We start from the raw sequence: 26,894 nt of genomic DNA on the forward strand, positions 1-26,894 counted from the left end.
AAAAGCTTTTGTCTTTAAAAAATAAAATGATTTTTTAAATCCTAAAAGGTTGTGGGAGGGCAGGCAAGGGCCACGAGGGGGCAGGTTTGCAAACCAGACCGCTGCTGAGATGGAGCCAGGGAGCTGGGGGCGGTAAGGGGAGGGGGGAAGAGGGGGTGCATGGCCTTCCAGGAGCCTCTCTCTGGCCCGCAGTGGGGCTTCACTAGGCCTGGCTCAGACCTACTTCTCTCCCTGCAGTTCTGAATGAAAACTCTGTAGAGCCCCAGGGGATGGGGAGTGAGGTAGGAGGAGAGCAATCTGCCTCGGTCCTGAGAGCTAGACTCTGGCTCTGCCCTGCTTCTGCCCTGCTGGATGACTCTCTGGGAAGGGGGTGTCCTCTCTTCCCCGTGAGGAGGCAGGATGGGTGGCCAGGGATTCTCAAACTGTGTGTGGGGAGATGCTGGAATGAAATCCCTTGCTTCTGGGCACACAGAAGGTGTAGGACTCCTCTGGGCATTTGACCATGGAGGGGCCTGGGCAAATGGCCCAGAAAATGGAGATTTGGAGTGGAGGGCCCAGCTGGGCTCATAGGAAAGAGGAGTAGTCCCTGATAGCTGAGGCCACCAGGAAGGTCTTCTCGCAAGTTCCCCAACCCACCCGTTTGCACCCAGTCACTGAGAGTGACAGAGGACACATGGGCTGCAAGAGGGTGGTGCCATCAGCAAATGACATGACTGATATCACTACCAGTGGTCTGCAGAAAGCTGGGGGGGGCGGAGGTAGATGGGGAGTGGTCTGAAGCCAGTGCCCTCCACCTGGCCCCATGCCACCCCTTCTGATAGGCACACCCACCAGGAAAGTTAGCAGCGATCCCCCAAACCAGAGGTCACAAAGATGATCAGCCCCCTCGGAGTAGGGTTTAAAACCTGGGCCCTGGTGCTGAGGGGAGGCAGGACAGGTGGCATAACAGTCATACCTCGATGGAGTCAATGGGATGGACCCGTTTTCCCATATTCTGCCCTGCCCAAACCACATGAAAAACCCCAGGAATGCTAGAATTTCCAACCACAGCATCTAGGTGGCATCAAATAGGTCAGAGCCAACACATGAAAATTCTTACGTGAGAAATACTCCCAGTTTTTGTTTTAGAAGGTGTATTAGTTTCCTGTGGCTGCAGTAACAAAACACAGAAACTGGGTGCCTTAAAACAACAGAAGTTTATTGTCACAGTTCTGAAGGCTAGAGGTCTGAATTAAGGGTATCAGCAGGGCCATGGTCTCTCCAAAGGCTCTAGGGGACAGTCCTTTCTTGCCTTCCCCAGCTTCTGGTAGCCCCAGGCATTCCTTGGTTTGTGGCATCGTAACTCCAATTTCTGCCTCCCTCTTCACGTGACTATCTTCCCTGTGTGTCCCTGTGTCTCCTTCCCTCTTTTTATAAGGGCACTGGTCATAGTGGATTAGGGCCCACTCTATTCCAGTGTGATCTCACGTTAACTAATAACGTCTTTAAGGACCATATTTCCAAACGAGGTCACATTCACAAGTAGCGAGGGTTAGGACTTCAACATATATTTTGGGGGACACAATTTATCCAAAAGAGAAGGATGGTAACAATACCTATGTGAAAGGAGCACCTCTTTCCATTCCCCAATACATCCCTAAATATTCTTCCAGAGTAAAAAAAAAAATTTTTTTTTTTTTTAGTACTCCACCTGAAATCCCACCATTAAAGCAACTTCCTTGTGGGTCGAGCATTGCCCTCTTCAGAAATGTGCACATACCTGGGAAAGGGTGACCAATGAGTTGTGAGTGACTTTCTGAGGTGCCTGGAGCCTCAGGTTTCCTCCTGGCAACAGGGACACTGGTCAGCAGGGGGGCAGGGAGCAACAGTGGTAGGACCAGGAGGCACAGACTTAGTCAGCAGGCAGGAGGGGAGGACAGTGTGCTGATGTCTTGGGCTCCCTCACGCTGACCTGATGATGCGGACCAGGCCAGAGCTAGGCAGAGCCTTGCAGTCTGGACTGGATGGGCAGCCAGAGCTGTGTTTGGCCTCTGCCTTGGGTAAACGCCTTCTGGGCCTCCGTTTGCCACTCGTTCATTGAACAAATATTGTGAAACACTTGCCATGGGCCTGGGCCCTTGGGGAGACAGCAGAGAAGAGACACAGAGTCCATGGCTGACAATCTTACAGGTAAGCAAAACTAAATGAGTAATTAAAGATACCACATGACTAAGGCCACCAGGGGTAGTGGCCTTAGTCTAAGGCATCTGGGTAGGCTTCCTGGAGGAGGTGTGCACCTGGAAAAATGGTGAGTTAGCCAAACAAGGGGCAGGGGAGGAAGAACAGTGTTTCTAGCTAAGGGAACAGCATATGTGAAGGCAAGACAGAGCCTGTGTCATTGGGGTGATGGGAGCATTACTGGGCTGGATCTCCTGGTGCAGGACGAAGGTGAAAAGAAGCAGGGCCTGGCTCAAGCAGAGCTGTCGGCCAGGTCTAGAAGTTTGGACATCATCCCAAGGGCTGTGGGGAGCCATGAAAGAGAGGTGCTTAGTGGAGCCACGCGACTCCTGGCCTCTGTGTGGAGAAGGCACTGTGGGGCTAAGAGAGGAAGCAGAGAGACCCATGGGGAGGCCAGGCCAGGACAGATGGCCAGGCGGAAGGGTGCAACACCTAGACTAGATGGGACAGAAGTGGGTGGACCTGAAGGATGTCTGGGAGGCAGTAAGAGTTAGTGACTGACTGGATGATGGGCTGGGGGAAATGGGGAGAGCCCGCAGGGCTGGGTTTTGGTTTAGGCATGAAGGTGTGGCCAGGAGGAAAAGCTCCCTGGATGCAGGACCTGCCCGGTGGGAGTCTCTGGAAGATGGTGGCCTGTCCCTGTACCAGGCAAGCACTGGGTCCATCCTGGTTTAAGTAGGGTCCTCCCTGGCATGGAGCTTGCGCCCTCCATCCCCAGGGGATTTGCTCCTGCAAAGGACCAGTCCATGGGGGCCCAGAGCAGTGTTCACATGGGCAGCTGAGAAGGGCAACTTGCTTCCTCTCCAGAAGCCCTAAACTCAGAGCAAGTGAGTAGACTAAGCCTGCCTGGGTGCCCGCCAGTCCTCCAGAGCTCGGATGAAGGTACAGGCGACATACTCTTTGTTTTTCAATCCAAAGGGAGAATGCATGAAGAGTCGCCAGGTTGGGGCCGCCTGCTGTCGAGCTGGGGTCACACTGGGAAGCAGTTCCCCAGAACGCCAGCCTCAGAAAAAGCCCGGGGCCCCATTCCCACGGAGGCGCTGGCCCTGCCGTTGGACCACAAGGATGTCAATGTCACGTCCTCTGAGCACACTAGAGAAAACAAACTGGCTTAATGGTTTACACATGCTGCTCCGGGAAGCTGAAAGGGAGGAGGCACGCCGGCCCTCCCTGTAAAAGAAAAAATATCCAAACGTTGCTGTCGCGACTGTAGCACGAATTGCAGGGCTGTGAGGGCAGCTGAGTGGGCAGCCATTCCAGGATATAACCCTTCCGTCCCAGCCTCAGGGCGGGGGACTTGGAATCCTCCTCTCTGCCTGCTTTTGCCCATTTGGCCAGTTGGGCTTGGGAAAGGGTACTGTGCGTGTCTGCTTTTATTTGAAATAAAATAAATTTGAGCTGAGAAAGAAAGAGAAAAGTAGACTGGCTCTTGCAAAAATAAAAAACAAAAAAAGACTTGAGAAATAAAGATCAGAGTTCTGGCTTTGTGGCTTTGGGCAAGGCACTTCTCTGGGCTCTAGTTTCCTCCTCTGTAAAATGGAGGGCAATGATAAAGCCCACCTCACAGGGTTGGTGGCACAGATTAAACTCTCCATAAATGGACACTTCAGTGTTTATTGTGGAGGAACACAGAGTTTGAGGGGCGGAGTTTGAGGAAACCAAAATACTCTCCATCTGGGGTGTCCCCAGGTGCTGTAAATGGTTAACGCGTTTGGCTGCTAAGAAAGGTCGGAGGTTTAGGTCTATCCAGAAGCCCCTCGGGAAGAAAGACCTGGCAATGGACTTGATGGCAAGTTTTGTTTTGTTTTTGGTGGGGGCGAGATGACATTTTCCCTGCCCAGGAGAACCCGGCACTGGTGGTTCAGGGATTCTTCCCCCACCCTCTCCCTCAGTGCCTAACTCCTTGTGAAGGCCAATTGGGGCCAAACTCAAAATGGCCTTCCTGACTCCCGCACCTTTGCTGCCCTCCCCTGGAGGGCTCTGTGGAGTTGGTGTCAGGCACAGGGCTGGATTCCCACAACCACCAACCAGCTCATCACCCGGGCTGGCTGTGGGCTCCCGACCCAGCCTCCTCTTCAAAAACAAAGAAAGAAGCAAAGCCCAAACCACCCCCAGGGGTCACAGCCTAAAAATCACCACAAGTGTTCCATGAAAACGTTTGTTTGCTTTTCCTACTTTGAAAAATAATCCAAAATGGGGGGAAAAGCAGTGCTCGCAAAGATGTTTAGCACATATTTTATACGTGCAATGTAAAAAACCGGGGAAGACACAAACCAAAATGTAAATAACGTAAATTTTATGGTGGCTCACAACACACTAGCTTCTGTGTTTTTTATAATGTGGTTAATAACTACAGAAAAACAAAACAATATTTTAAAAATCCAAGCAGGATAGTATAATAGTCTCAAACACAAAATGAGCTCTTTGAAGGCAAAAAGACATTTTCTTCTCTGTCTTTTACATCCCCTTTGGGAATGGTGGTGGTGCAGTGGTTAAGAGCTCAGCTGCTAACCAAAATGTCGGCTGTTCGAATCCACCAGCTGCTCCTTGAAAACCCTATGGGGCGGTTCTACTCTGTCCTACAGGGCCCCTATGAGTTGGAATCCACTCGACGGCAACAGGTTTTTGGTGCCTAGGACAGGGCTGAACATGTATTTTGATGCCTATTGGTCAGTAGCCTACCTATATATGCCTACCAAATCCTTATCCAAAGCTCTCTACCCCACTACCTATTATTCCGCCATCAGCCTTTCAGGTCTTGAAGCTTTGTGGTCATTAATAGTTACCTTTTATAATAAATTGTGAATGCTGGAAAGAGTGTTGGAGAACTTCATACCTTAGGAGAAATGGGACATGGATTGAGCTTGGGATATGAGGGGGTCAACACCAGGCACCTTGAAATTAAAAGGGGAACTCAACAGAGCATTGGTATAGTAGGTGGAATTCTAAGACCAGCCCTGTGACTTCCAACCTTGAGTGCAAGCAGAATCTGTGACTTGCTTCTCACCAATAGAATACAGCAAAGATGAAAGAATTTTACAGATGTGGTTAAGGTCCCTACTCAAATCCCAGATCAAAGTTGGCTTTGACTTAATCAAAATGGAGGTTTTCTAGGTGGCCCGATCTAATCAGGTGATCCCTTTAAAACAGAGTCCAGATCTTCCCTGAAAAAAGTGATTCGCTGGCCTTGGAGGAGCAGAGGGCCATTTTAGGAACTGCTTGTGGAGAGGAGCTCAGGGCCTCAGTTTTACAGCCACAAGGAGCAGAATTCTGTCAACAATCTGAATGAGCTCAGAAGAGAACATTGAGCTCCAGATGAGGGTACAGCCTCAACAGCCTGACAGCAGCCTCATGAGACTGTGAGCAGAGGACCGTGCTTGGATTCCTGACCCGTGGAAACTGTGATATAATAAGTGGGTGTTGTTTTTAGCCATTAACTTTGTGGCAACTTGTTACCCAGCAACAGAAAACTAATACAGGTAGGGACAGAGCTTGGAAGTTCACCCTGAGCCTGGCCTCCCTCTCTGTCCGTGGCACACTCAAGGAGCCCCCATGTCCACCACAGAGCAGAAATGAGGCTCCTGCTCAAATTTTCTGCTAGGCCACAGTCACACCCCCCTTCTTATCTCCTTCAGTGCTATTCTCCACAATCCAACAGGTTAATTGTCCTAAAACTCAGCCTTGATCATGCCCCTCTCCTGCTTAAAGCTTCCTTTGGCTCCCCAGGACCCTCCTAATCTCCCAGGCCTGGTGTTTGAGGCTTCACCATCTAGTCCTGATCTCCCTATTCAACCTTAACTCTCCCTTGTCTCCTGCCCCAAATTCTCCAGCCAATCCCAACAACTCAATCCTCTCTCCCCACAGCCCTCCCTCATCCTGCTCTTCTTCGGTGGCAACGTCTTTCCAAGCAACCCCTCTCTGCCAGTTAAAAATCACTCCAATGAGGGTTAAAATACAGTGCCAATTTTTAAAAAACTTAAATTCAAGACAGTCAGCAGGTATATCAGCATCTTCAGGGAGATGTGTATACTTTGAAAAAGAATAACTCAACCGTATAATTTTAGATTTGGAAAATGGAAAAAAGCTATTATTTTCATAGCTCAAATTTTACAAAGCGAAGCTAATCGAAGTCTTCTTGGTTAGCACAGATACTGAGAGGAGAACCATTATCACATGGGCAGCCACACAGCAGAATCTCTGGACAGTTTCAAAAGGGAGCATGGCTGAGAGGTCTAGAAACACTGCCTACCTCTCAGTCTCTCTTTTGCGTGTGTGCATGCATCTATACACACGTATATGTAGATAGATAAGATAGCTGCTGTTGAGCCCACTCCAATTCATGGTGACCTTGCGTACAACAGAACAACATGTTGCCCAGCCCTGCATCAGCCTCACCATCACGGGCGTGTTCCAGTCCATTGTTGCAATCATTGTGCCAACGCATCTAACTGAGGGTCCCCTCACTGACCCTCTACTTCACCAAACATGATGTCCTCCTCCAGTGATGGATCTCTCCTGGTGATGTGTCCAAAGCTGGTGAGCTGGACTGTGTTCTATTGTGATCCATCAGGTTTTCATTAGCTACAGGAGTGGATCAGTGGGGCTTTCTTCCTAGTCTGTTTTAGTCTGGAAGCTCTGCTGAAACCTGTTCACCGTGGGTGACCCTGCTGGTATTTGAAATACCATTGGTATATCTTCCAGCATCGGGGTAACAGGCAGGCCACCACCATATGATAAACTGACAGACGGGTGGTGGATATATATATGTGTGTGTGTGTTTAATATGCATGGTAAAAATATCTGGAAAGTCACAAACCAAAATGTTAACAGTCATTTTCTCAGGGAGGTAGAATTGTGGGTGGTCTCAATTCTTTAAATACACACTTGTAAATTCCTCTACTTGGATACTAAAAAACTGACATAACTCTTTTTAAAATCCCATTCAAATTGGAACCATCTTTTTGGAGGACAACTGGGCAATATATACCACCAGCCTGAAAAACAGACCTGCCTTATGATCCAACAGTTTTACTTCTAGAAATGTACCTTAAAGAAACGGACAAGCACAGAGATTTATGTACACAGATACCCACAAAAACATTGCCTATGTAAATGTGATCTAGGAAATTAATTATCCAACAATAAGGGCCTATTAAATAAATAACGAGGGTATTCAATATGACGGAATGCCAGGGAGCTGTTAAAATTCATGGTATTGACCATCGAAAGCCCTGGGAGGAAGTGCAGATACATTACTAAGGGAAAATCTCAATCTATGACAAAAGAGCAAGTCCAAGGTGTTGCTGCAAACCCTGAGCCCGTGAGCAGAGATGACACACTGACATCTCCTGGTGCTAAACCACAGCCTGGCGCTGAGAGGCCCTCAAGAAATACATTTTGTTGTGGAACTCCGTCCTGGATAAAAACAACCCCTCTCTCTTTACTATATGTATACAGACACACACTTGACACAGCCATTCATTCATTAACTTAAAACGGACCCATATCCCTGCCCTCCCAGGGTAAACATTCTAGAAGGGGAAACTGAAAATAAAGATTAAGTTCAGCACCTAGAAGATTTTGAAGGACACCCCCCGCCCCCGCCACCACCACCAGAGGGAGGGAGACCACCAGAGGGCTTTGCATATAGGAGTGACAGGAGCCTCTGGCTCTGGGTGGGAAAGGGAATGTGGAGGACAAGAGTGGATGCAAGGATCTGCCGTGGAACCTACTGCAGCCACCTAGGCCCTCAAGCAATGTGCAGGAACATGTTGAGCCTGACCCGTTGAGTCTGACCCGTGATGCCCTCTGTGTGATAAGACACACAAGAGGAAGAGGTTTTTATTTCCTTCTTTCAGCCTTCGAGATTGACTTTTACTTGTGAGCATATGTAATTAACTTTTTTTTTTAAATCCCATCTGCCTTTCAGGTTTGAATTCAAAGTTCTTCTGGATTCATTCCTACCAGCCCCAACTTCGAATTAGATGGGGTCAGGTCTTTCTGCCCTGGTCAGCCTGGAAGCCCATCTCCGAGGGCAGCAGTCTCCTGGGGATTTGACCTCTGCCTCTCCAGGGGTCCCCAAGTTCTGCCCCTGCCTCGTCACCAGCATCCAGGACTGTGAAAACCAGGGCTCACTCTCACCCTTGATGTTCCCCCAAGTCCCTCATACACTGAGGAAACTCTTGGAGGTCTTGAACAAAGAAATCTATTAGAATAGAGAGTCTCGGGGATTCCTCAGAGGGGCCACCTTGGGAGACTGGTTGCCCAGGTGGGCAGGGCACATCAGCCATCATCTATCTTGGGCTTTATCCTAAGAAGGTGTGTAAATTACGGTTGGGGATGAAGGGCTCTATAGCATCACACCAATTAGCAACATTTTGAAGAAAGACCCCCCAAATTCTAGCCCAGTTCCCTGATCCTTGTTTCTGCATGACCCAGCTTAGCTCTGGCCGCCCCTGGTCACTAAGAGCCCAGGCGAAAATGCACCAGACACAGGCCCCAACCAGGGTCGACTCTAGCTTCCCAGGCCTGGGCCTCAGCCCCATTTGCTGCTCTTGAGAGAGAGGTCAGTCCTTGCCTGCCTCCCTGAACTGTGGCTTTGGGGCCCCCAGGCTGCCACTCAGTCCTCCCACTCCCTAGCCTGCAGGCAGCCAAGGCCCGCAGTTCCTACCACCCCCAACCCCAAGGTCAGGGACCCTGTGCTGCCGGGGGGAGGCAGCCCTGGAGGGATGGCCCAAATAGGGTGGCATTTGGGGGCAATGTGTGCTGCAGATGAAGGGATGACGCAGGAAGGAAAACCCCATTTGTGCCCAGAAAGTCAACATGCACTGGTGTTCAAGTGGCTCTGGGGACGGTAGAGTCCATCTCTCCCGGGGACTCTGGCCAGGTCAGTGGATGTGATAGATCACAGCATCCCCTATCTATGGGATCTGGCCTGCTGTGCTCAGTCTGCTGCTACCTGGCAGATGGGCGCTGGCTCCCTTGGAGTCCTGAGTCAGGTTCCAGGTTTGCAAGGTTGCCATGGGCCTCAGATGCCCCTTTTCACGCGGGTCTGGCATGTGCCAGAGTAGTGCACTCTGCCCTCACCACCTCTCCCCAGGAGGGGAAAATATAAAAACACAAAATTCTGTTCACCCCGTGTGCCCCAATAACTGGGACAGTCCCTGCTCTGGGGACTTTTCCTCCTTCTGGCTCTACCACATTCTTGCTCAAGGATGTCAGCCAAGTCATCTCTCCTATCTGAGCCCTACTCTCATTTCAAAAGTGAAAGTGCCTCCCTCCTAAGATTGTTTTAAGGATTAAGATAAAAATGTATGTGCCACACCCAGCGCAAAAAAAAGCTCAATGCTTAGCAAACAAACCAAACCCATTGCTGTCAAGTGGATTCCAACTCATAGCAACCCTATAGGACAGAGTCGAACTGCCCCATAGGACTTCCAAGGAGCAGCTGGTGGTTTCAAACTGTGAACGTTTAATCTCTGCACTACCAGGACTCCACTGAGCCCACAGTAGTGCAAATACATGATGACAGCCTCCTGTTTCTCTCCAAATGGACAGCTTCAGGCCCAAGAACCAAGGTTTCATCTCACCACAAGGGGGCAGTGTTACCTACACCCAGTACAGAGGACATGGAGAGCAGGGACTAACTCAAATTTCTAGAGAGGCTTTTTTTTTCAGGGATACCCTGAGCTTCCAGGGAGGCCCCTGCCCTGCAGGTCCCATCAGTCAGAGGGGGCAGAAGTCCCAGGGCTGCAGGGTGGAGAGAGGTAGACATGCCCAGGCACTAGGGGAGGCTTCCCTCATAGGAATGAGGAATAGAAAGTGCTGGGAGGAGGGGTGGAGGAAGCCTGAGGCAGTATAACAAGGTGGTTAAGAACAGGTTTGTAAGCTGACCCTCCACGTCATGGCATTCATATCTTGGAGCCTCAGTGTCCTCATCTGTAGAAATGAAGCTGGTAAAAGCCCCCTGAGGTGGGGGCACCACAGGGAGGGGTGACTGGCCAGGGCAGGAATTGGGCATTCCTGGCTCCCCTAGCCAAATACCATCTTACTCCATCTAGCAGGACAAAGAAGGGTGACTTGGAACAGCCTGCTTGTTGCGTGACTAAACGCCCCAGTCAGGGTGTGTTTGTGTGTTTGCTAGAGACCATAGCCTGCCAATTTGGCCCCAGGCATGTACCAGCAGAAATGTCCTGCATCATGGGGCATAGACCAGCTTCGGCAGGTGGACACCAGGAACAGCAGTCAGAGGCTGCAAGACAGTGGCCGAGCTGCCCAGACACTTCCATTTAATGATTAAAACCACCCCGTCTTAGAACGAGTCTAGGAGAGATACACACGTACGTTCCCCAAAGTGGTGGACATTGGCGGTTTTCAAACCTTGCAGATACTGAAGGAGCCAGGAAGTTCCTTACAGTGGTTGGTCATTCAAAGCTCATTGATCTCGACTGACAGCCTATAGGAGCAACTAAAGGCTCCAGAAGGGAAGGCTGACCCTACTGTGAATCCTCCCATCCACACCTGAGCCTGTAGTTCCCTCCATTCACACTTGAGCCAGTGAGAGAAGGATCTAGCAAAGGAATTCAGAGCAATGGGCAAGGACAGTGTCAAAAGGGAATAAAGGCATACAATTCTATCTCCTGTCTCACTAAACTCCTCCCATAAAAGAAATCACAAAATAACACCCTCCCCATTCCTGGGCCTCCATCTAGACAGGACTGTGCCAGTGGCTTCCAGGCCTGGCAATTGTTGGGGTTCAGATGGCGAGTCTTTTTTTTGTTTTTAAATAATTTTTATTGTGCTTTAGGTGAAAGTTTACAAATCAAGTCAGTCTCTCACACAAAAACTTATATACACCTTGCTACAAACTCCCAATTACTCTCCCCCAGTGATACAGCCCACTCCCTCCCTCCACTCTCTCTTTTTGTATCCATTTCACCAGCTTCTAACCCCCTCCAACCTCTCACCTCTCCTCCAGGCAGGAGATGCCAACATAGTCTCAAGTGTCCACCTGATCCAAGAAGCTCACTCCTCACCAGCATCCTTCTCCAACCCATTGTCCAGTTCAATCCATGTCTGAGGAGTTGGCTTCGGGAATGGTTCCTGTCCTGGGCCAACAGAAGGTCTGGGGGCCATGACCACCGGGGTCCTTCTAGTCTCAGTTAGACCCTTAAGTCTGGTCTTTTTATGAGAATTTGGGGTCTGCATCCCACTGCTTCCTCAGGGGTTCTGTGTTGTGTTCCCTGTCAGGGCAGTCATTGGTTATAGCCGGGCACCATCTAGTTCTTCTGGTTTCAGGATGATGTAGTCTTTGGTTCATGTGGCCCTTTCTGTCTCTTGGGCTCGTAATCGCCTTGAGTCCTTGGTGTTCTTCATTCTCCTTTGATCCAGGTGGGCTGAGACTCATCGATGCATCTTAGATGGCCGAGATGGGGAGCCTTTTAAGTATACAGATGCCCAGTCCCTCTTTCTCCCTCTCTCCAAGACCATCTGAGCCAAAATTTCAGGGGATTGGGTCTGAGAGGCCTCCCTTTTTAGCCCTAGATTCTGATGATGATTAGGTTTGGAAATCTTGAACTTGAGTCTCCCCTTACTTTTCTACTCCTCAGGGAGGGAGGGGGAGTGATGTTTTTAATAGTCTATTATTTGAGTTGAAGGATTTTCTCTCAATCTTGATGAGCCCTCTCAAAATGGTTCTAATTGGCCACTTCATCCAGGAATTCGAGGAGCTAAGAAACCACACACACACACACACGTGTGCACACATGCACTGACACACATGCACACATGCTGGTCTGCTGAGCCCAGGGGTCTACACACTCAGCAGGTTGCCAGGAAACCACGATCTTGAAGGGACGCCAAGTCCCCCAGGTAAAGCCATGGGACAGCTCTTGACCCGTGGTCTGGGGGCTGAGGAGGCATGCGCTGCTCCTCACAGGTGGCGGGCTGCTTCCCAGAGGATCTGCAGGGCCATGGAGACGCAAGGGAGCTGGGCCAGGGTGTAGGCCAAGGAGCGGGTGGGTGCCCGCAGCTTCCCCAGGTAGGCCGCAGTGTGCACCATGCGGCCCACGAACACAAGGAGGAAGTGCATCTGGGCCACGAAGGGGTCGGGCCCCAGAAAGGAGTAGACGAAGCCCAGGAACAGGAAGGGGTAGATGGTCTCCATGTCATTCCGGTGGGCCCTGGGAAGGCAAGTGGGTACGGTCAGCCAAGCTTCAGCGTTGGGGCCACAAGCCCTTCTGAGACTGCCACGAAAGCTAGGACCTCTGCCCTGAGAGGGGCCCACACCACTGGGGATCATTTCAGGGTCACCAGACCCTCAAGTCCACACATAGCCATGACAAGGAGATCCTTGAGAGAAGTAGGGGCAGCAGCTCCAAGCTTTATGCCTACAAGCAGCTGAGAACACAAAGTCCCTGATTAATGGGCTAGGAATCAAGATAGCTGCTGGTTTGGGATTTTCTTACCACAGTCTAGGACCCTCCAGGTGCTGGGCCCTGCCACGCTGTCCCCCATCTTGCCCTCTGGCCTTTGGACACCAGGCATGAAAAGTGGGGCTCAGAGGGGTTAAACACCTTGCAGAGCTGGTGAGTGGTAGAGCTGGGATTTGAACCCAGGTCTGACTAAAGTGTCTGCTCTTTGCCACCAGAGCAGGGCCTCTTTGAGTCAAGCCTGAGTCTGTCTTTCTTCCAAATGCAGCAACCTGGGCCCTTCCTTGGAGTCCTTGGGTGGTCCAAATGGCTGAGCACTCAACTACTAACTGAAAGTTGGTGGTTTAAACCCATTCGGAGGTGGCCTATCTGCTTCCAAAAGGTCATAGCCTTGAAACCCTATGGAGCACAGTTATACCCTGCAACACATGGGGTCACTATGAGTCAGAATGGACTCAACAACTGCCTTTTTTTTTTTTTTCTGAGGGGAGGGTCCTTTCCCAGGTGGAATAGGATGGAATCTAAGAGCATGCATTTGAAATGAGAACCTGGCTCTGTCTTGTTCTGTCCCTAAACATCAGCCCCCACTCCCCACGCTGCTCCAGAGATAATAATACAAATAGCTTCCACTTACTGGAGCTGACCAATTGCCAGGCCCGGGAGAGGCTCTTCATTTCATTCATGCTATCCTACTTCTTTTTTTGTTTAAAATAATCAAGTGTGTGTGGTGGGGGGTGGGGGCCTGTGTATAACCCTGCTATAAATAAATGACCAAGAAATAAAATGCACCCGCTTCTACTCAGAGTTGGCTCACATTTTCCATGACCCCTATTAACAGTCAGCTCCCCTTACGGAGGGTGGAGAGGTCAAGTCCCATAAATTAGAGACTGAGCAAGTGACTGAAGCCATAGATGGCCACGTTGGGAGCTCAAATAAACAGGAACCCAGTGCCTGGGCTATGACCTCCCCCAAGGACAGGACACATGTGTAAGGCAAGAGGACTCTGCTGGACACAGAAGCCCCTTCTCCAGGCCTTCCAGCTGGAATGCATTTTGTCAATGCTGAGCCAACTGGCCAGGCCCAGTCTAGCAGTCCCTGCATAGCAACCTGCTACAGAGATCCCCTCTTTCCTCCCATTCGCAAGGAGAGTCTTAGCCAAGGGCTGTAGTGTTCCAGTCTTACTGAAAGAAAGTAGGCAGGCCGGGGAGGGCACCTGGAGCACTTGGCAACCCTACTCTGTGGGAGACTTTGCAGTGTGACTGGGGTGAGAGTGGTCAGGGAAAAACACAGTTTAGCTTTTGAGGAGCGACCATGAGGGGAAAAAGAAATTTACAGGGAGAGAGACCAGCATGTGCAAAGGCCCTGAGGTGGGAATGAACGTAGTATGTTCAAAGCACAGAAAAGATACCTATGTGGCTGAAATGTGATACATGACAGGGAGTGAGGCAGGATAAGAGGAGGAGAAGGGCCTTGTTGTAAAGCAGGATAAGGAGTCTAGAATTCAATCTGCATGTACAAAAGCTCCTGTAAACCTAGCAGGGCCTGGGTCTTTCTAAAGCCAAACTTAGAACAGGCAGCTGGTGCTTTTATCTTCACATCCTGAGGCCAACATGAGTCTTCCTTCCCCGTTACCCCTGAATCTAGACCTTGGGACCCAGCCATGGGTAAGTGAGTATGCAGTGGATTGGAGCCCACCCTGCTGTGGGGAAGACTGTTGCCTGCCACGCCAGAGAAAGGCAGCCTTGGCTGAACCCAGGGACTCTGACCACAGGGAGCAGAGGGGGAGACCGATTACTGGGGCCATTCCAATTCCCCAATCAAATAAATCCCTCACCTTCCTGTGTGGAGGACAACATGGGAGGTGGAGAGGGGGAGAGGCCACAAGTGTTACTTCAAAATCACTCTGTTCTGTGGCAATGGAGCTGTGAATATATTCTCCCCAGACGGATTGGAGGGGCTGTCACAGAAAAACTATTTTAAATTAAGTTGGTGTGTCCCAAACATAGACTGCCTACCACAGGTGATGCACGGGATAGTTTTAGGTGCTACCTGAATGAGTATTTTTAAAAATACTTATATATTTATTTAAAGTTTCTGAAAAAGCATCACTACCATATGAAATAAATTCATTCAGATATTTTTCCCTAAAGTGTGTATGTATGTCCTCAGGGTCAGTCCATTTTTAAAGAAAACTATAAGAGAATCACAATACAGGTGAAGCACAAACATGGCCAAATCCCAGACATTGGAGAAAAACACAGAGTGGAGAGGAGGGATGAGGACGACAGACGCTCATGGCAGACGTGCAGGGCAGAACCGCGAGTTGGGGAGAGGCCGCCCTTGAGAAAACCATGACACAGGTGCTGAGCCCTGCTCCCTAACCTAGCAGCCAGCAGTGACTCAGAGGTCAGCCATGCCAGAGGAGAGGTGGCTGGGAGCTGGGGCTGAGAAAGACCTGAGGCTCTGATCCTCAGCCCCTGGCGCTGGCCCTGTCTTCCCCGCCCCCTCTGGTCTGTCCCAAACCACAGTGGGGCTCCCACAAAGCCACAAGTGGTGCCAGGGACCAGGAGGAATGGGGAAACCAGGGATGATGAAAGAAAAGTCATCTCTCCCTCCCCCCAGGACCTGAAGCGAGCCACAGGAGAGAGTCACGTACCAGGAAGACATTTGGATGAAATGTGTCATTCCAATAACAACCATTTTTTAAAGGGAAAAGTCACCCAAACCAAATTCCCACTTGACTGGACTTGTATGGCCTTCTGCAACATCAGACCTGCCACTCACCCACAACAGACATTGCAACACCAGCTGCATTTTCCTGCACCCCGTGACAGCGGTGGGGAGATGGGGAGTTCAAGGTACTCCCAGGCATTCTGATCCATACAGTGGCTGGCAGTGACCCCCTCCCCGGGTCTCCCCACCTCGCAGCTCAGGAGTGTTCACTCAGCCCTGCGCACTATCCACCTTGGAGATTTTTTTGAATTCAGGTTTGATACAATGTAATGACTGCTTAGTTTTAAAGACAGGTGTAAAATATGGTAAAATTGCATTCCTGCAGAGGCAGAGTGGGTAGGACCTAACTGGAGTCTCAAATCGCCTGGGCTTAATCGCAACCTAATGGTGATGAGCTGTGTGGCCTTGGCAAACTCGCTTCTTCATCAGAGGCACACTCTTCAAAGGGTGGTTGCTGTGTACTAATCTGCTCTGTGGCCTTCCGCAAGTCTCTCTCCCTCTCTGGGCCTGATTTACCATCAACAAAACAAATACCTTGGGTGATATCCAGGGGACTTCTAGTGCTGCTATCTTGGGACTCAGTCTTCTAGCAAACCAGTTAACTCAGATTAAGTCTACCCACTCCAAATGATCAGGAATATTCTGCTAGGGTGGAGTGTTTGCCACCTCACTGTGGTTCACACTCATGACCCCAGAATTTGACCAGAACATTCATTGCCAGGAGACGTGACCAGGTGTCATGAAAGGAGGGCGTCTGGGTTTCATCATTCTCCTTTAGACCTGGTGCCCAGCTTCTCCCAAAGCTGGACTCACATTTGGGGTTCAGCCTGTGCTAATCTGCAGGGCAGGCTTACAGCTCCAGGAACCAGACTTAAATGTTTTCTACCTGGACAGAAAAGTGGCTCTGTGATCGGACTATAAACACTGGTCCAATATTTAACTAACTTTTGATTCCAAGGATCTCCCTCTCAGGTTCCAGCCAGTTCTCCGGTAGTAGATGGAAGGACATGTGATTCCTAGTTCAGCTCCTCAATTCCATGAGGTTCTGGGAAACTAGGCAGCAGAGGAGGAGCCCCCAGGGGCCCCCAGGTCTGGCATGGCCTGTACACGGTAGGTCTCTAATAATGCTGGGCAAATGCATATGAAGCATTATCAGATAAGAGGTGCTCAGAAAGTGATAAATTGAATTTCCACAGTTTAAGCACCAGTACTTGGAAGAATAGGTCCCTGAGTGGCACAAATGGTTTGCGCTCATTACTAACCTAAAGGTTGGAGGTTTGAACCAACCCAGCCACACCATGGAAGGAAGGTCTAGTGACCTGCTTCTGTAAAGATTACAGCCAAGAAAACTCTATGGAACAGTTCTACTCTGTAACACACAGGGTCACCATGAGTCGGAATCAACTGGACGGCAATGGGTTTGTTTTTTTTGCTTGTTTGTTTGTTTTACTTAGGAAGAAAGGCTTGGCAATCTACTTATGAAAATCAGCCAACGAAAACACACAACAGTTCCATCTCGTGTATGAGGTCTCCATGAGTCGGGGGCCGACTCGACAATAGCTAACAACAACATCTGTAGATGATAGGTCATTTCATTCAAAAGAAAAATTGTATTGGGTACATGGACACATCTCAACACCGCCCCAGTCTGTTGTCTCTCACAGACATGGTTGCAGCCAGGAAACCAAGTATTTGTAAGCCCGTGTGGCCTCTTCTGCACAAGCAATATGGCTACATAGAAACCCCACAGCCTGGAAGAAGGCAAAACACATCCTTTCGGTGGCTGGTGTGAGCTGCCTTGGGCTAGCCACAGCCAGGCAGCACTCGTCCTCATGTCTTTCTCTGCTGCCAAGGAGAGTCAAGCAGGCCAGGATGAGGGGTAGGATAAAGGGTCACCAATATGGGTTAGCAGAGCCCTGGTAGCACAGTGATTAAGCACTCAGCTGCTAACAAAAAGGTCAGCAGTTTGAATCTACCAGTCACTCCTAGGAAACCCTATGGGGCAGTTCTACTCTGTCCTATAGGGTCACTATGAGTCGGAATCAACTGGACAGCAACGGGTTTGGGTTTCTTTTCGGTAATATGGGTTAGGGTATGAGGGACTTTTTCTATTTCGGTCACTAATGTACAACTAGTGCTTAGGACAGTGCCTTGCACATAGTAGGTGCTCATGAATTAATGAACGAATGAACATCATATGCTACGTATTATTCTAACAGTGGCTCTCTTAGAAAGGCGGCATAGCAAGGAATTACAGATTTCCATAGTTTTCTAAACCACAAGTATGTACATTATTTTCAATGGCCAAGAAAACCATAAGAAAAAAGAAACAGACTTTCTTTTCAGAAAAGAATTTCTATTATTTAAATAATGGAGTACCACCCATTCTGCCTGTGACACATGGGAACGTGTTGAGAACTATGTGAGAGTCTGTCCCCTGTCCTACCCCTCCCCAGCTAACAGCAGCCCTGTGCAGTCACTGGTGGAACTTCATGCAGCCACCTTTTAAGAATCATTTCTGAGTGATATTTACTGACATGGAAAGTGCTCATGAAATAATGTTAACCGGAAAAAATCAGAACTCCAAATTGGGTATACAACGTCCACCTAATTGTATGAAAACTATCTGGACACAGAAGAAAAAAAAAAAGGAGATGAAAATGTTGACAGTGATCAGGATTGTGAATGCTTCTCCTTTTTTTCCTCTATGTAGTTTCAATGTTATCCAAATTGTCTGCAGTGAGCTCTCTGATTTTTATAGTAAGAAAAATTGCTTCTCACTTTCTAGAGGATATTAAGTATATGAAAAGATGTTCAACCTCTCTTGGAATAAAAGAAATGCAAAGTAATGCTAAAATGTGACATAAATTTTCACCTATCATGTTAGCAGGGATCCATCGAAAAGTGTGACGATACATGGAGTTGGCAGGGACGTGGGGAGCAGATCTCACACACCAGTTGGGAGAATGTAGATTTGTACACCATCTGGTAATATGTCATACCGTTTGCTTGCAGCCTGCAGCTTTGTCACACAAACACACAAGGGCCAATGCGAGAGGTTTGGGTGCAGCAGTGTTCCTAACAGAGAAAGACTAGCCAGTTGCCGTAGAGCTGATTCCGACTCATGGCCACCCCGTGTGTATCATGGTAGAACTGTGCTCCACTGGATTTTCAGTGGCTGATTTTTCAGAAGTAGGTTGCCAGGTCTTTCTTCCGAGGCACCACTGGGTAGACTCAGACGTACAACCTTTCAGGGAGCAGCTGAGCATTATTAACTGTTTGTTCCGCTCAGGGGCTCCAGAGAAAGACTAGAAAGACCCTAAATGTCCTTCAAAGGGGAATTGGTCAGCTAAATTATGGTTCATTTATTCAGTGGAGTAATTCATAAATACTATGGGTTTTATAACCAAAAACCAAACCCGTTGTTGCTGAGTCGATTCTGACTCTTAGCGACCCTATAGGACAGAGTAGAACTGCCCCCTAGAGTTCCCAAGGAGCGGCTGGTAGATTTGAAGTGCCAACCTTATGGTTACCAGCCAAGCTCTTAACCACTGTGCCACCAGGGCTCCATAAATACCATAAAAAAACCCAGTGCCGTTGAGTAAATACCATAAAAACTAGACTAGTAGCACTGATAAAATAAAAGAGGCTCCTTTGTGAGCCTCACTATGTCGTGGAAAAAGCACAGTACAAGGTGATGGTTTGGGGTCAAAAGAAAAAAGCATAGCACATGTGTCTGTAAATGCAGACAGTCTCTCTGAGAAGATGCTGGTAGCAGTGTCTGCCGCAGGAGAGCAGAACTGGATAGTGGCTGGAGGCTGGGGAGGGAGGGAAGCAGGTTTTATGATAGATATGCATGAGCACGTATTACTTTTTCAAACTTAATGAGAAATTTAATCTATTAACATAGTCTGAGGGCATCAGGAATGCAGAAAACCCCAGCCCCCTGGGTATCCAGACGAGGGTCTAAAGGGACAGGCAGTGGCTAGGCCTGTGGCCCAGTGGTACTTGCCTGAGGCAGCGCTCCACATCTGGGTCGCTCCGGCAATATTGGAGGCCTCCATGTCTCAGGGCATCCTCGGGATTAGCAAAAGCCTGAAACACATCAGCTGAGAGTTACTGTTCACGAGATGGCCAGCCTGGTCACCTGGGTCAGTGTTTTGTCTTCGGACAGCACTTACAATGGCAAGGCAGTTGGTAAGTCACACACACAAACCTGTTCAACAAGCGTCCACAAACTCCTACTATTTGCCAAGTGCTAGGGGCTCACCATGAGCAAGGCACTCCTGTCCCTACTCTTGTGAAGCTCCCAGTCTGAAGGGGAATCACCCACGGACCAGGCCAGCCCACAGGTGGTGAATACTATGAAGGAGAAGACAGGGTTGGCCTTGAGAATGTTCACAAGAAATCTGATTGAGTCTGGGGGTCAGAGAACAATTCTCTGAGGGGGTGACGTTTAAGCTGAGGCTTGAAGGATATATTGACATTAACCAGACAAAAGGAGGGTTTGAGCAGCACAATTCTAGGCAGAAGGAATAGTGCATGCAAAGGCTTTGGGGTCAGAAGAAGCTAGACATGTTTGAAGACTGGAAGAGCCAGTGTGGCTAGAGGATAGATAGACAGCGAGGGACAGAGGACCGAGATGAAGTTGTAGAGGCCAACAGGAATCTCGGAAGCACTTTAAGAATTTGAACTTTGCCGTAAGAACACTGAGAAGGCCTTAACAGACCTAGGTTTGAACCCCAGCTCTGAGCTAAGTAACTGAAGTTTCTGAACTTCCTTCTGCCTCAGCTTTCTCATCTGTAAACTTGGGATAAAATGAAACTATTCTACCCTGTGAAAAATGAAGGAGACAACTAGAGAAGCCCTTCACAGAACGCCTGGTACAAGGCGGGCACTCAGTGGATTATCAGTTTCTCCCTTTGGAAACCAGTGAATAAGGTCACACTCAGGTCATCGAAAGCCCACACCCACCTCTCGTGCTCCGCCACACCTTGCCGGCATCCAGGCAAAGCCAACCTACCCTCCCCACCACCGAACCTGAATCCCAGCAGCAGGTTTTTCTTTAAAGTATTCATCAGATGGCCAAACCCTGCTGCTTCTGACCATGAGTGTGTGTGTTAGCTGCCCCTCAAGCACTGGTTTGTCCTGCCTGGTGGCCCAGCCCCTGCCCTGCCCCAGAGGTGACCGCAGCCTGGGGCCAGCTGTTGTGCACAGTCAGGATCAAAACCCACACACCCAAAACCCCTCTGCTGCCCCTGACTCAGGAAAGCACCAACTCTGATGGCCCCGCACACAGTCCATGGACCCATGACACACTTCAAAGGGCCTCAGCATTTGGGAGCACCTACCTGCGGAGTCCACAGTTCAGTAGGATTGCTCACCCCTGCAGACAGAACTCAAATACCAGTCAGCCCAGCCGGGGGCCAGCCACAACGCTGGCTGAAGGGCCCTGGTAGCCTCTAGGTGGGGCAGAGGATGCACTCCCAGGAAGGGATCTGGGGCTGCTGCTGGTTTTTTAAATTATTAATAAGTAGTAAGAAAAAAATTTTTTTTTTTTTAGTAAGGACTATGGAGCCCTGGTGGCACAGTGGTTAAGTGCTCGACTGCTAGCCAAAAGGTTCGCAGTTTGAATCCACCAGCTGCTCCTTGGAAACCCCATGGGACAGTTCTACTCTCTCCTGTGAGGTTGCTATGAGTCAGAATTGACTGGATGGCAACGAGTTTGGTTTTTTTTTTTTTTTTTTTTTTTAGTAAGGGGTAACAAAGGAGCCCTGGCGGTGCAACAGTTAAACCCTGTGCTGCTAACTGAAAGGTTGGTGGTTCAAACCCACTCAGCAACTCTTCAGGAAAAGACCTGGCAGTCTGCTTCTGTAAAGATTACAGCCAAGAAAACCCTACGGGGCAGTTCTACTCCATCACATGGAGCTGCTCTGAGTTGGAATGGACTCGATGGCACACCGCAATAGCAAGGACTAACACCTGTGGACTCTCTGCTATGTGCCAGGCACTGAATTCTCCCAGCAGTCCAGCAAGGAAGGTGGTGTGATCCCCCTTTTACAGATGAGGAAACTACACTTGTCCAAGGTCACAGCGTGGTAGGTGGAGGAGCCAGAGCCCGCATCTGTCACCTCCCATTGTGCTGCTTGCCCAGCTCCTTCCTGCTTGCCTCTGAACACCAAGAGCAGAACAAGAAGGAGCCACACTGAGGGTAAGGTGTCCCCGACAGGAGCTTTCCTCCTGCCACTTCCCCACGGATCCAGCAGAAGGGCACTCAAATTCACATTAAAAGGAAAGCCATTGACCCCTGCACAGCGCTGCTCAGAACCGCATCCCTCCCGCAGTAGGAAGTGAGCTCTGGAACCCAGACACTTGGGTTCAAGTCCAGCCATGTGACCTTCCCAAGTCATGGCTCCTCTCTGACCCCAGATTCCTCACCTGGAAAACGAGGTGCATGTGCCCCCTGAAGGCCTGTGAGAATTAAACGCTCAACTCTGTGCCCAGCACACAGGAAGGACTCAATGAATAAATGCAGCCGTCTCTGCTGGATGCATGTATGCTGGTCCCCATATGGGCCGAGGCAGGGAGAAGTCAGAACCAATCAATGTGCCATGACCACTGGGTGGGCATCATTTCCCTCGGGCAGCCTTTAACCCTGCTGGGACCTGGGCCGGGGGTGAGTCCAAGGCGTCCCCTCCCCAGTGTCCACCCCACACCGGACGGCAGAGCCAGCCTTTGAAATGGACAAAGGTGGAGAAACAGCACAGTGTGCGGAAAGGATTGCTCTGTTAAAATACCAGGGAGGGTCATCAAGCGCAGACGGGGGCCTCGCGGCTCTCTAACAGGACTGGCCAGGCATTCGCCTGCAACCTCACGGATGTGAATTCAACAGCCCATCCTCCGATCGCCTCTCCCCCAAAAAACAAACCCGTTGCGGTCAAGTCGATTCCGACCCATAGCGACCCTATAGCCCCCCGTCTATCGTTATCCAGTTCCCGCTGGCCAGCCCTGCTCTTCTCTCCCCTTTGTTGTTGTTGTTGTCCAGGGATTGAGATTGGTGAGGAAATTCGTCCCGAAAACTCCGAGGGAGCCTGGCTGCGCCCTGGGCGCTGCAGTGGGTTTGTGAGAAGCACTCACCGCGGAGGTGGGAATTTCCACTTGAAGGTTTCCCAGGCTCCTGTTTCACCAGTTCCCTCTCCACCCAAAAAATCCAGGCTTTATGCTGTCACGCTCCCCACGCTCCACCCTCCCGGACCTGCTTTTCCCTGAGACAGCAGGCAGCGCTCCGCAGCCAGCCTGTCGAGTCTCGTGCCAAGAGCTCACCTGGAAGTTCCCCAACAGAGTAAAATGCTCTTAAACCAGAAAAGACAAAAAGGTGTGGGCTGGGTAAACACGGAGGACCAGAGCGGAAGGACCCAGGAGGAACGAGGAGCGGAGCCCAGATCACACTCTGATCCTGAAAAAGTCTCGGCCAAGTTTTCCCTGCCTGGTCCCGACAGCGTCCCTACCTTCTTCCGCAGCCTCACTTGGCCGGTGATGACGGCGACCACGTACATCTTGATGACCAGCAGCGTGCTGCAGAGCAGGAAGGCCGGGAGCGCCTGGCCGCTGAGCATGGCGAGGCCGGAGGGAGGCATCTCTGGCGGCCGGGAGGTCCGGGGAGCGGGCGTGCAGCTGTGGGCTTGAGTGTCTCAGAGCACGCCTGCCTGCAGGAGTGCACGGAGGAGGCGGGGAGAGCGGCTGAAGGAACCTTCTTGGTAATCAGCACCGCCCACTCTCAGAGGGAGGGCGGGACCCGTCTGCCAGCCCCCTCCTGTTCAGACCAACCTCGTCTCATCGCCTGTGATGAAGCAACTTCTGCCCCCAGGTTCTGGGAGAAACACAGGGCTTGGATGTGTCCCAGACATAGCCCCTGGCTCTGGACCATCCCTCTTTGGCAAATCCTTAGCCTGTTTCCTCATCTGTAAAATGGGGATAATGGAAGTGTCCGCCTTCTTGTGGTGCAATAAGGCCAGACACCTGTTCGGTCCTTCCCACGTGACAGATGCTGTTGTGCCCACCTCCCCAAGTGTCAGACCAGGTGGTGGACATGACAGCTGAATTTCCTGCCCCCACACTCAGCCTGGACACCTGAACCACAGCCATACCTACATGATTTTGACTTTGAGATCTGTGGTTGGCTGAATAATGCCCCCCACCCCCACCCCAAAGATGTCCACTTCCTAATCCCTGGGATCTATGGAGATGTTACCTTACGTGGCAAAAAGGGCTTTGCATATGGGTTTAAGTTATGATCTTGAGATGAGGGAGACTATCCCAGTGGGCCCAAGGTAATCATGAGGGTCCTTAAGAGAGGTGCAGTGGAGGTAGAGAGAGAAAAGATGTAAGGATGGAAGCAGAGGTCAGAGAGAGAGAAGATGCTACACTGCTGGCTTTGAAGATGGAGGAAGGGGCCACAAGCCAAGGAATGCAGGCTGCCTCTAAACCCGTTCCAAACCCCTTGCCATCGAGTCAGTTCTGACTCATAGCAACCCTATAGGACAGAGTAGAACCACCCCATAGGGTTTCCAAGGAGCACCTGGTGGATTTTGAGCCACCAACCTTTTGGTTAGCAGCCGTAGCTCTTAACCACTATACCACCAGGGTCTGCCTCTAGAAGCAGGAAAAATCAAGGGAAGGGATTCTCCTCTCTGAGCCTCCAGAAGGAACCAGCTCTGCTGATACCTCAACTTTAGCCCAGGGAAACTGATTCTGGACTTCTGACTTGCAGAACTGTAAGAGAATAAATGTGTGTTGTTTTAAGTCACTTATACTTGTGGTGACTTGTTACAGCAGCCACAGGAAACTCATACACGATTCCACTGTCTTCTTTAACATCACTTTACTTTTCTGGGAGACTCCTGCCCAGACAAATGGTTTGATTGTTCATTATAAGATCTTTCCAAAAGAACCATTGATTTTCAATGAAAAGCATCAACGAAAAGTTTGTGCTCTAAGATTCTTTGAATCTCTCACCTCAAAACCTTCCCCTGCTCTCCCCTAGTCCTAGCTCTAGGTGGGAGGAAAGCAGGGACCTTGGCAAAGGCAGAGATCTTGTGCAAGGTTCTTGTTCCCTTAGTTCTTAGGGATCGGGCCTGCCCAAAGGGACAACAGTGTCGGTCTGGTCTGTGTCCCAAAGCAGCAGAGATCAAGGGGAGGACTGACCAGAAGGCAGACACTGGCCGTGTGCTCCAGACTCGGCTGGCCTAGAGTCCCAGAGCCATCTCTCAGCAGCTGTGTGGCTTTGGGCAAGCCATTTCCCTTTCTGAACCTGTGTCCTTGGCTGTGAAATGCAGCTGACCATCATCAGGTATTCCCCACAGCAGTTGGGAGAACTAAAAGGAGCCATGTCTATGAGCCATAATGATAAAGTCCTGGCACACAGTAGGCCCACCATCAGCATGAGCCTCTGAGCCTCAGTTTCCTCCACCCCAGAATGGGAATAATAACCCCTATACAGCACAGTTGCCAGGATGGAGAGTCTTGGAAAACCCTGCCGTTGCCGCTAGGGGTGAGGCAGTGGGCAGTAGAGGAGGGGGATGCTTCTTGTCCATTTGTCATGTGCCAAGCCTCCTTTATTTGGACAAAGTATGTGCTTGGTAAACCAACACCCATATCCCTGGAGCACGGGACTGCCAGGCCAGGCTGTCCCAGCCCTAAAAGATAAATGAGACATCCTGATAAGGGAGCGGAGATACAGAGCATGAGATGCCCTGAAGCATGTTTCATCTCTGCTTTTGTGTCAGGAAGAACTGTGCAAACTTGCTCCCTGCTGATACTTGTATCTGAGAATGGCGGATGCCTGCCTTCCTGTGCCCCCAGCACAAGGGAACCACAGAGCACAGCTGTCTTCCCTGTCGGAAAACTCAGTTATGGGGTTGGGGTCTGCAGGCCACACCGCCCCCAGCCGTGGACCAGACACAGCTGGGAGAAGACTGTATACATGTGTGTATGTGTGTGAGTATGGGGTGAGCATGTGTGACTGAGAGCGTGTGTATGTGCGAGTCCTTGGGCGGGCAGAGTGTGGGGCCCTGCTTCACCTTCTGGAACAACGAGATAGAAACCTTACCAGCGGAGGCCAGGAAACCAGCATAAGCAAATAGCCAATGATTACCTACTGTTACCTTGAGCCTTAAATAGCAGGGAGTTTGTAGGGAAACTGATGTCTGCACTCCTGGTGAGGAATCTTTTCCTCACGGCCTGCTGGAAAGAACCAGTTAAGTCAGGACCCGACAAGGATAAGTAAACCTGTGATCTTTGGCCAAACTTACTCTAAAACCGCCCTCAGTCCATGGTAGCTGCTGTGGTTTTTGGTGGTGGTGGTAACGGTGGCGGCTTCTCTCTAGGCTTCAGTTTCTTCACCTGTAAAATGGGATTAGTGACTCCTGCTTTGCAGGGGGGAGGGCGGGGAGGAGAGGCGAGGGGAGACCTGGAGAAGGTAATACAGAGGAGAAGGTGTGTGCAAAGTACTGGGAGGGAGCCGTGGGAAATACAGCAATCATGCACAGAACTGAGGGCAAGAGAAACCTCTGGCTGCACCCCACAAGGAAGGCTTCTGGGTCTTGGAAAAGTTTTGTATCTTGACCTGGGTAGTGGTTACACAGGTGGATATATATGTAAAAACTCACTGAGATATATCTTTAAAATATGTTACTTTACTGTATAAAACACACACACACACACACACACACACACATACACACAAGTTCTCTCCATCACAGTTCTACAACCCTGAGCCAAGGGCAGCTGCTGTCTAAAGCCACAGTGTGGCTTATTCCAGCTCACCCTTCTTGGCATTTCCTGAGGATCAGAAACCCCAGCTCTTCACGTTGTTTAATTGTCTGTGACATCAGAGGAGGCTTAGAAGGAGGAGGAAGTGGCCCCACCTCGGCCACTGGTTCCTGACCTCTGTGAGTACTGCTGGGATTTCTGTACCCAGTGATGATGCAAATGTGCAATGATAGAAAGAAAATGACTCTCCATATTTTCACTAAAGAAAATGACTGTAGCCAAAGTGACCTTCTCAACTGAGTTTGCATTTTAGTCATCATGATGGCATCAGTCCCCATTTCAGAAACAGTGGTTCTTGATTGTGAAATATGGTATGCGGTCTACAGAAATGGTACAGTGCAAAGGGCAGACTTGTGAGTGCCTTCCAATAGATCTGTCGCCCCTCCTGAACTCCCCTCATGAAGAGCAATTCAGCGAGAATTGTTTTTATCTGCCCTGCTTACCCCTCCCTTCTACTTTCTTCTGAGACATCGCACCTTTCCTCTCAGGAACTGTATCCCCATTGCCTGTAATTCTGATAGGGCTGCCAATCGGAGTACCCTATCCTCTTGGATAGGGCATCAAATCTCCTGGTCTAAATTCACAAAAGGGAGGAGAGAGAATTAACATCAGTTCAAGGCTGATCCTATGAGGTAGAAGTCAAAAATACCTCTGCACTCCCACCTTTTCACCAATTCATACCCC

At 50.0% G+C, this 26,894-nt stretch overlaps 1 protein-coding gene across 1 annotated transcript; it reads right to left on the bottom strand.

Moving 5' to 3' along the window:
• Window positions 1–11,071: 11,071 nt before the first annotated feature.
• Window positions 11,072–23,096, bottom strand: PTGES (prostaglandin E synthase). The gene is made up of 3 exons (XM_049896547.1): window positions 22,889–23,096; window positions 19,393–19,475; window positions 11,072–12,398 (listed from the first exon to the last, which is right to left on the bottom strand). The coding sequence occupies exons 1-3, from the start codon at window positions 23,015–23,017 to the stop codon at window positions 12,149–12,151; spliced, it is 462 nt and encodes a 153-aa protein (XP_049752504.1). The 5' UTR covers window positions 23,018–23,096; the 3' UTR covers window positions 11,072–12,148.
• Between the last annotated feature and the right edge of the window lie 3,798 nt (window positions 23,097–26,894).

The sequence above is a fragment of the Elephas maximus genome, chromosome 9 (assembly GCF_024166365.1).
Source record: "Elephas maximus indicus isolate mEleMax1 chromosome 9, mEleMax1 primary haplotype, whole genome shotgun sequence".
In the NCBI taxonomy this organism is placed as follows: Eukaryota; Metazoa; Chordata; class Mammalia; order Proboscidea; family Elephantidae; genus Elephas; species Elephas maximus.

Bases quoted from the DNA above. Each gene is read 5' to 3' on its own strand.
- PTGES (XM_049896547.1), bottom strand. From the start codon at position 23,017: ATGCCTCCCTCCGGCCTCGCCATGCTCAGCGGCCAGGCGCTCCCGGCC. The intron at 19,476-22,888 runs GTAGGGACGCTG...GATGTGTTTCAG, and splicing joins AAGTGAGGCTGCGGAAGAAG to GCTTTTGCTAATCCCGAGGA. The intron at 12,399-19,392 runs GCAAGTACCACT...TTGCCTTCCCAG, and splicing joins GATGTGGAGCGCTGCCTCAG to GGCCCACCGGAATGACATGG.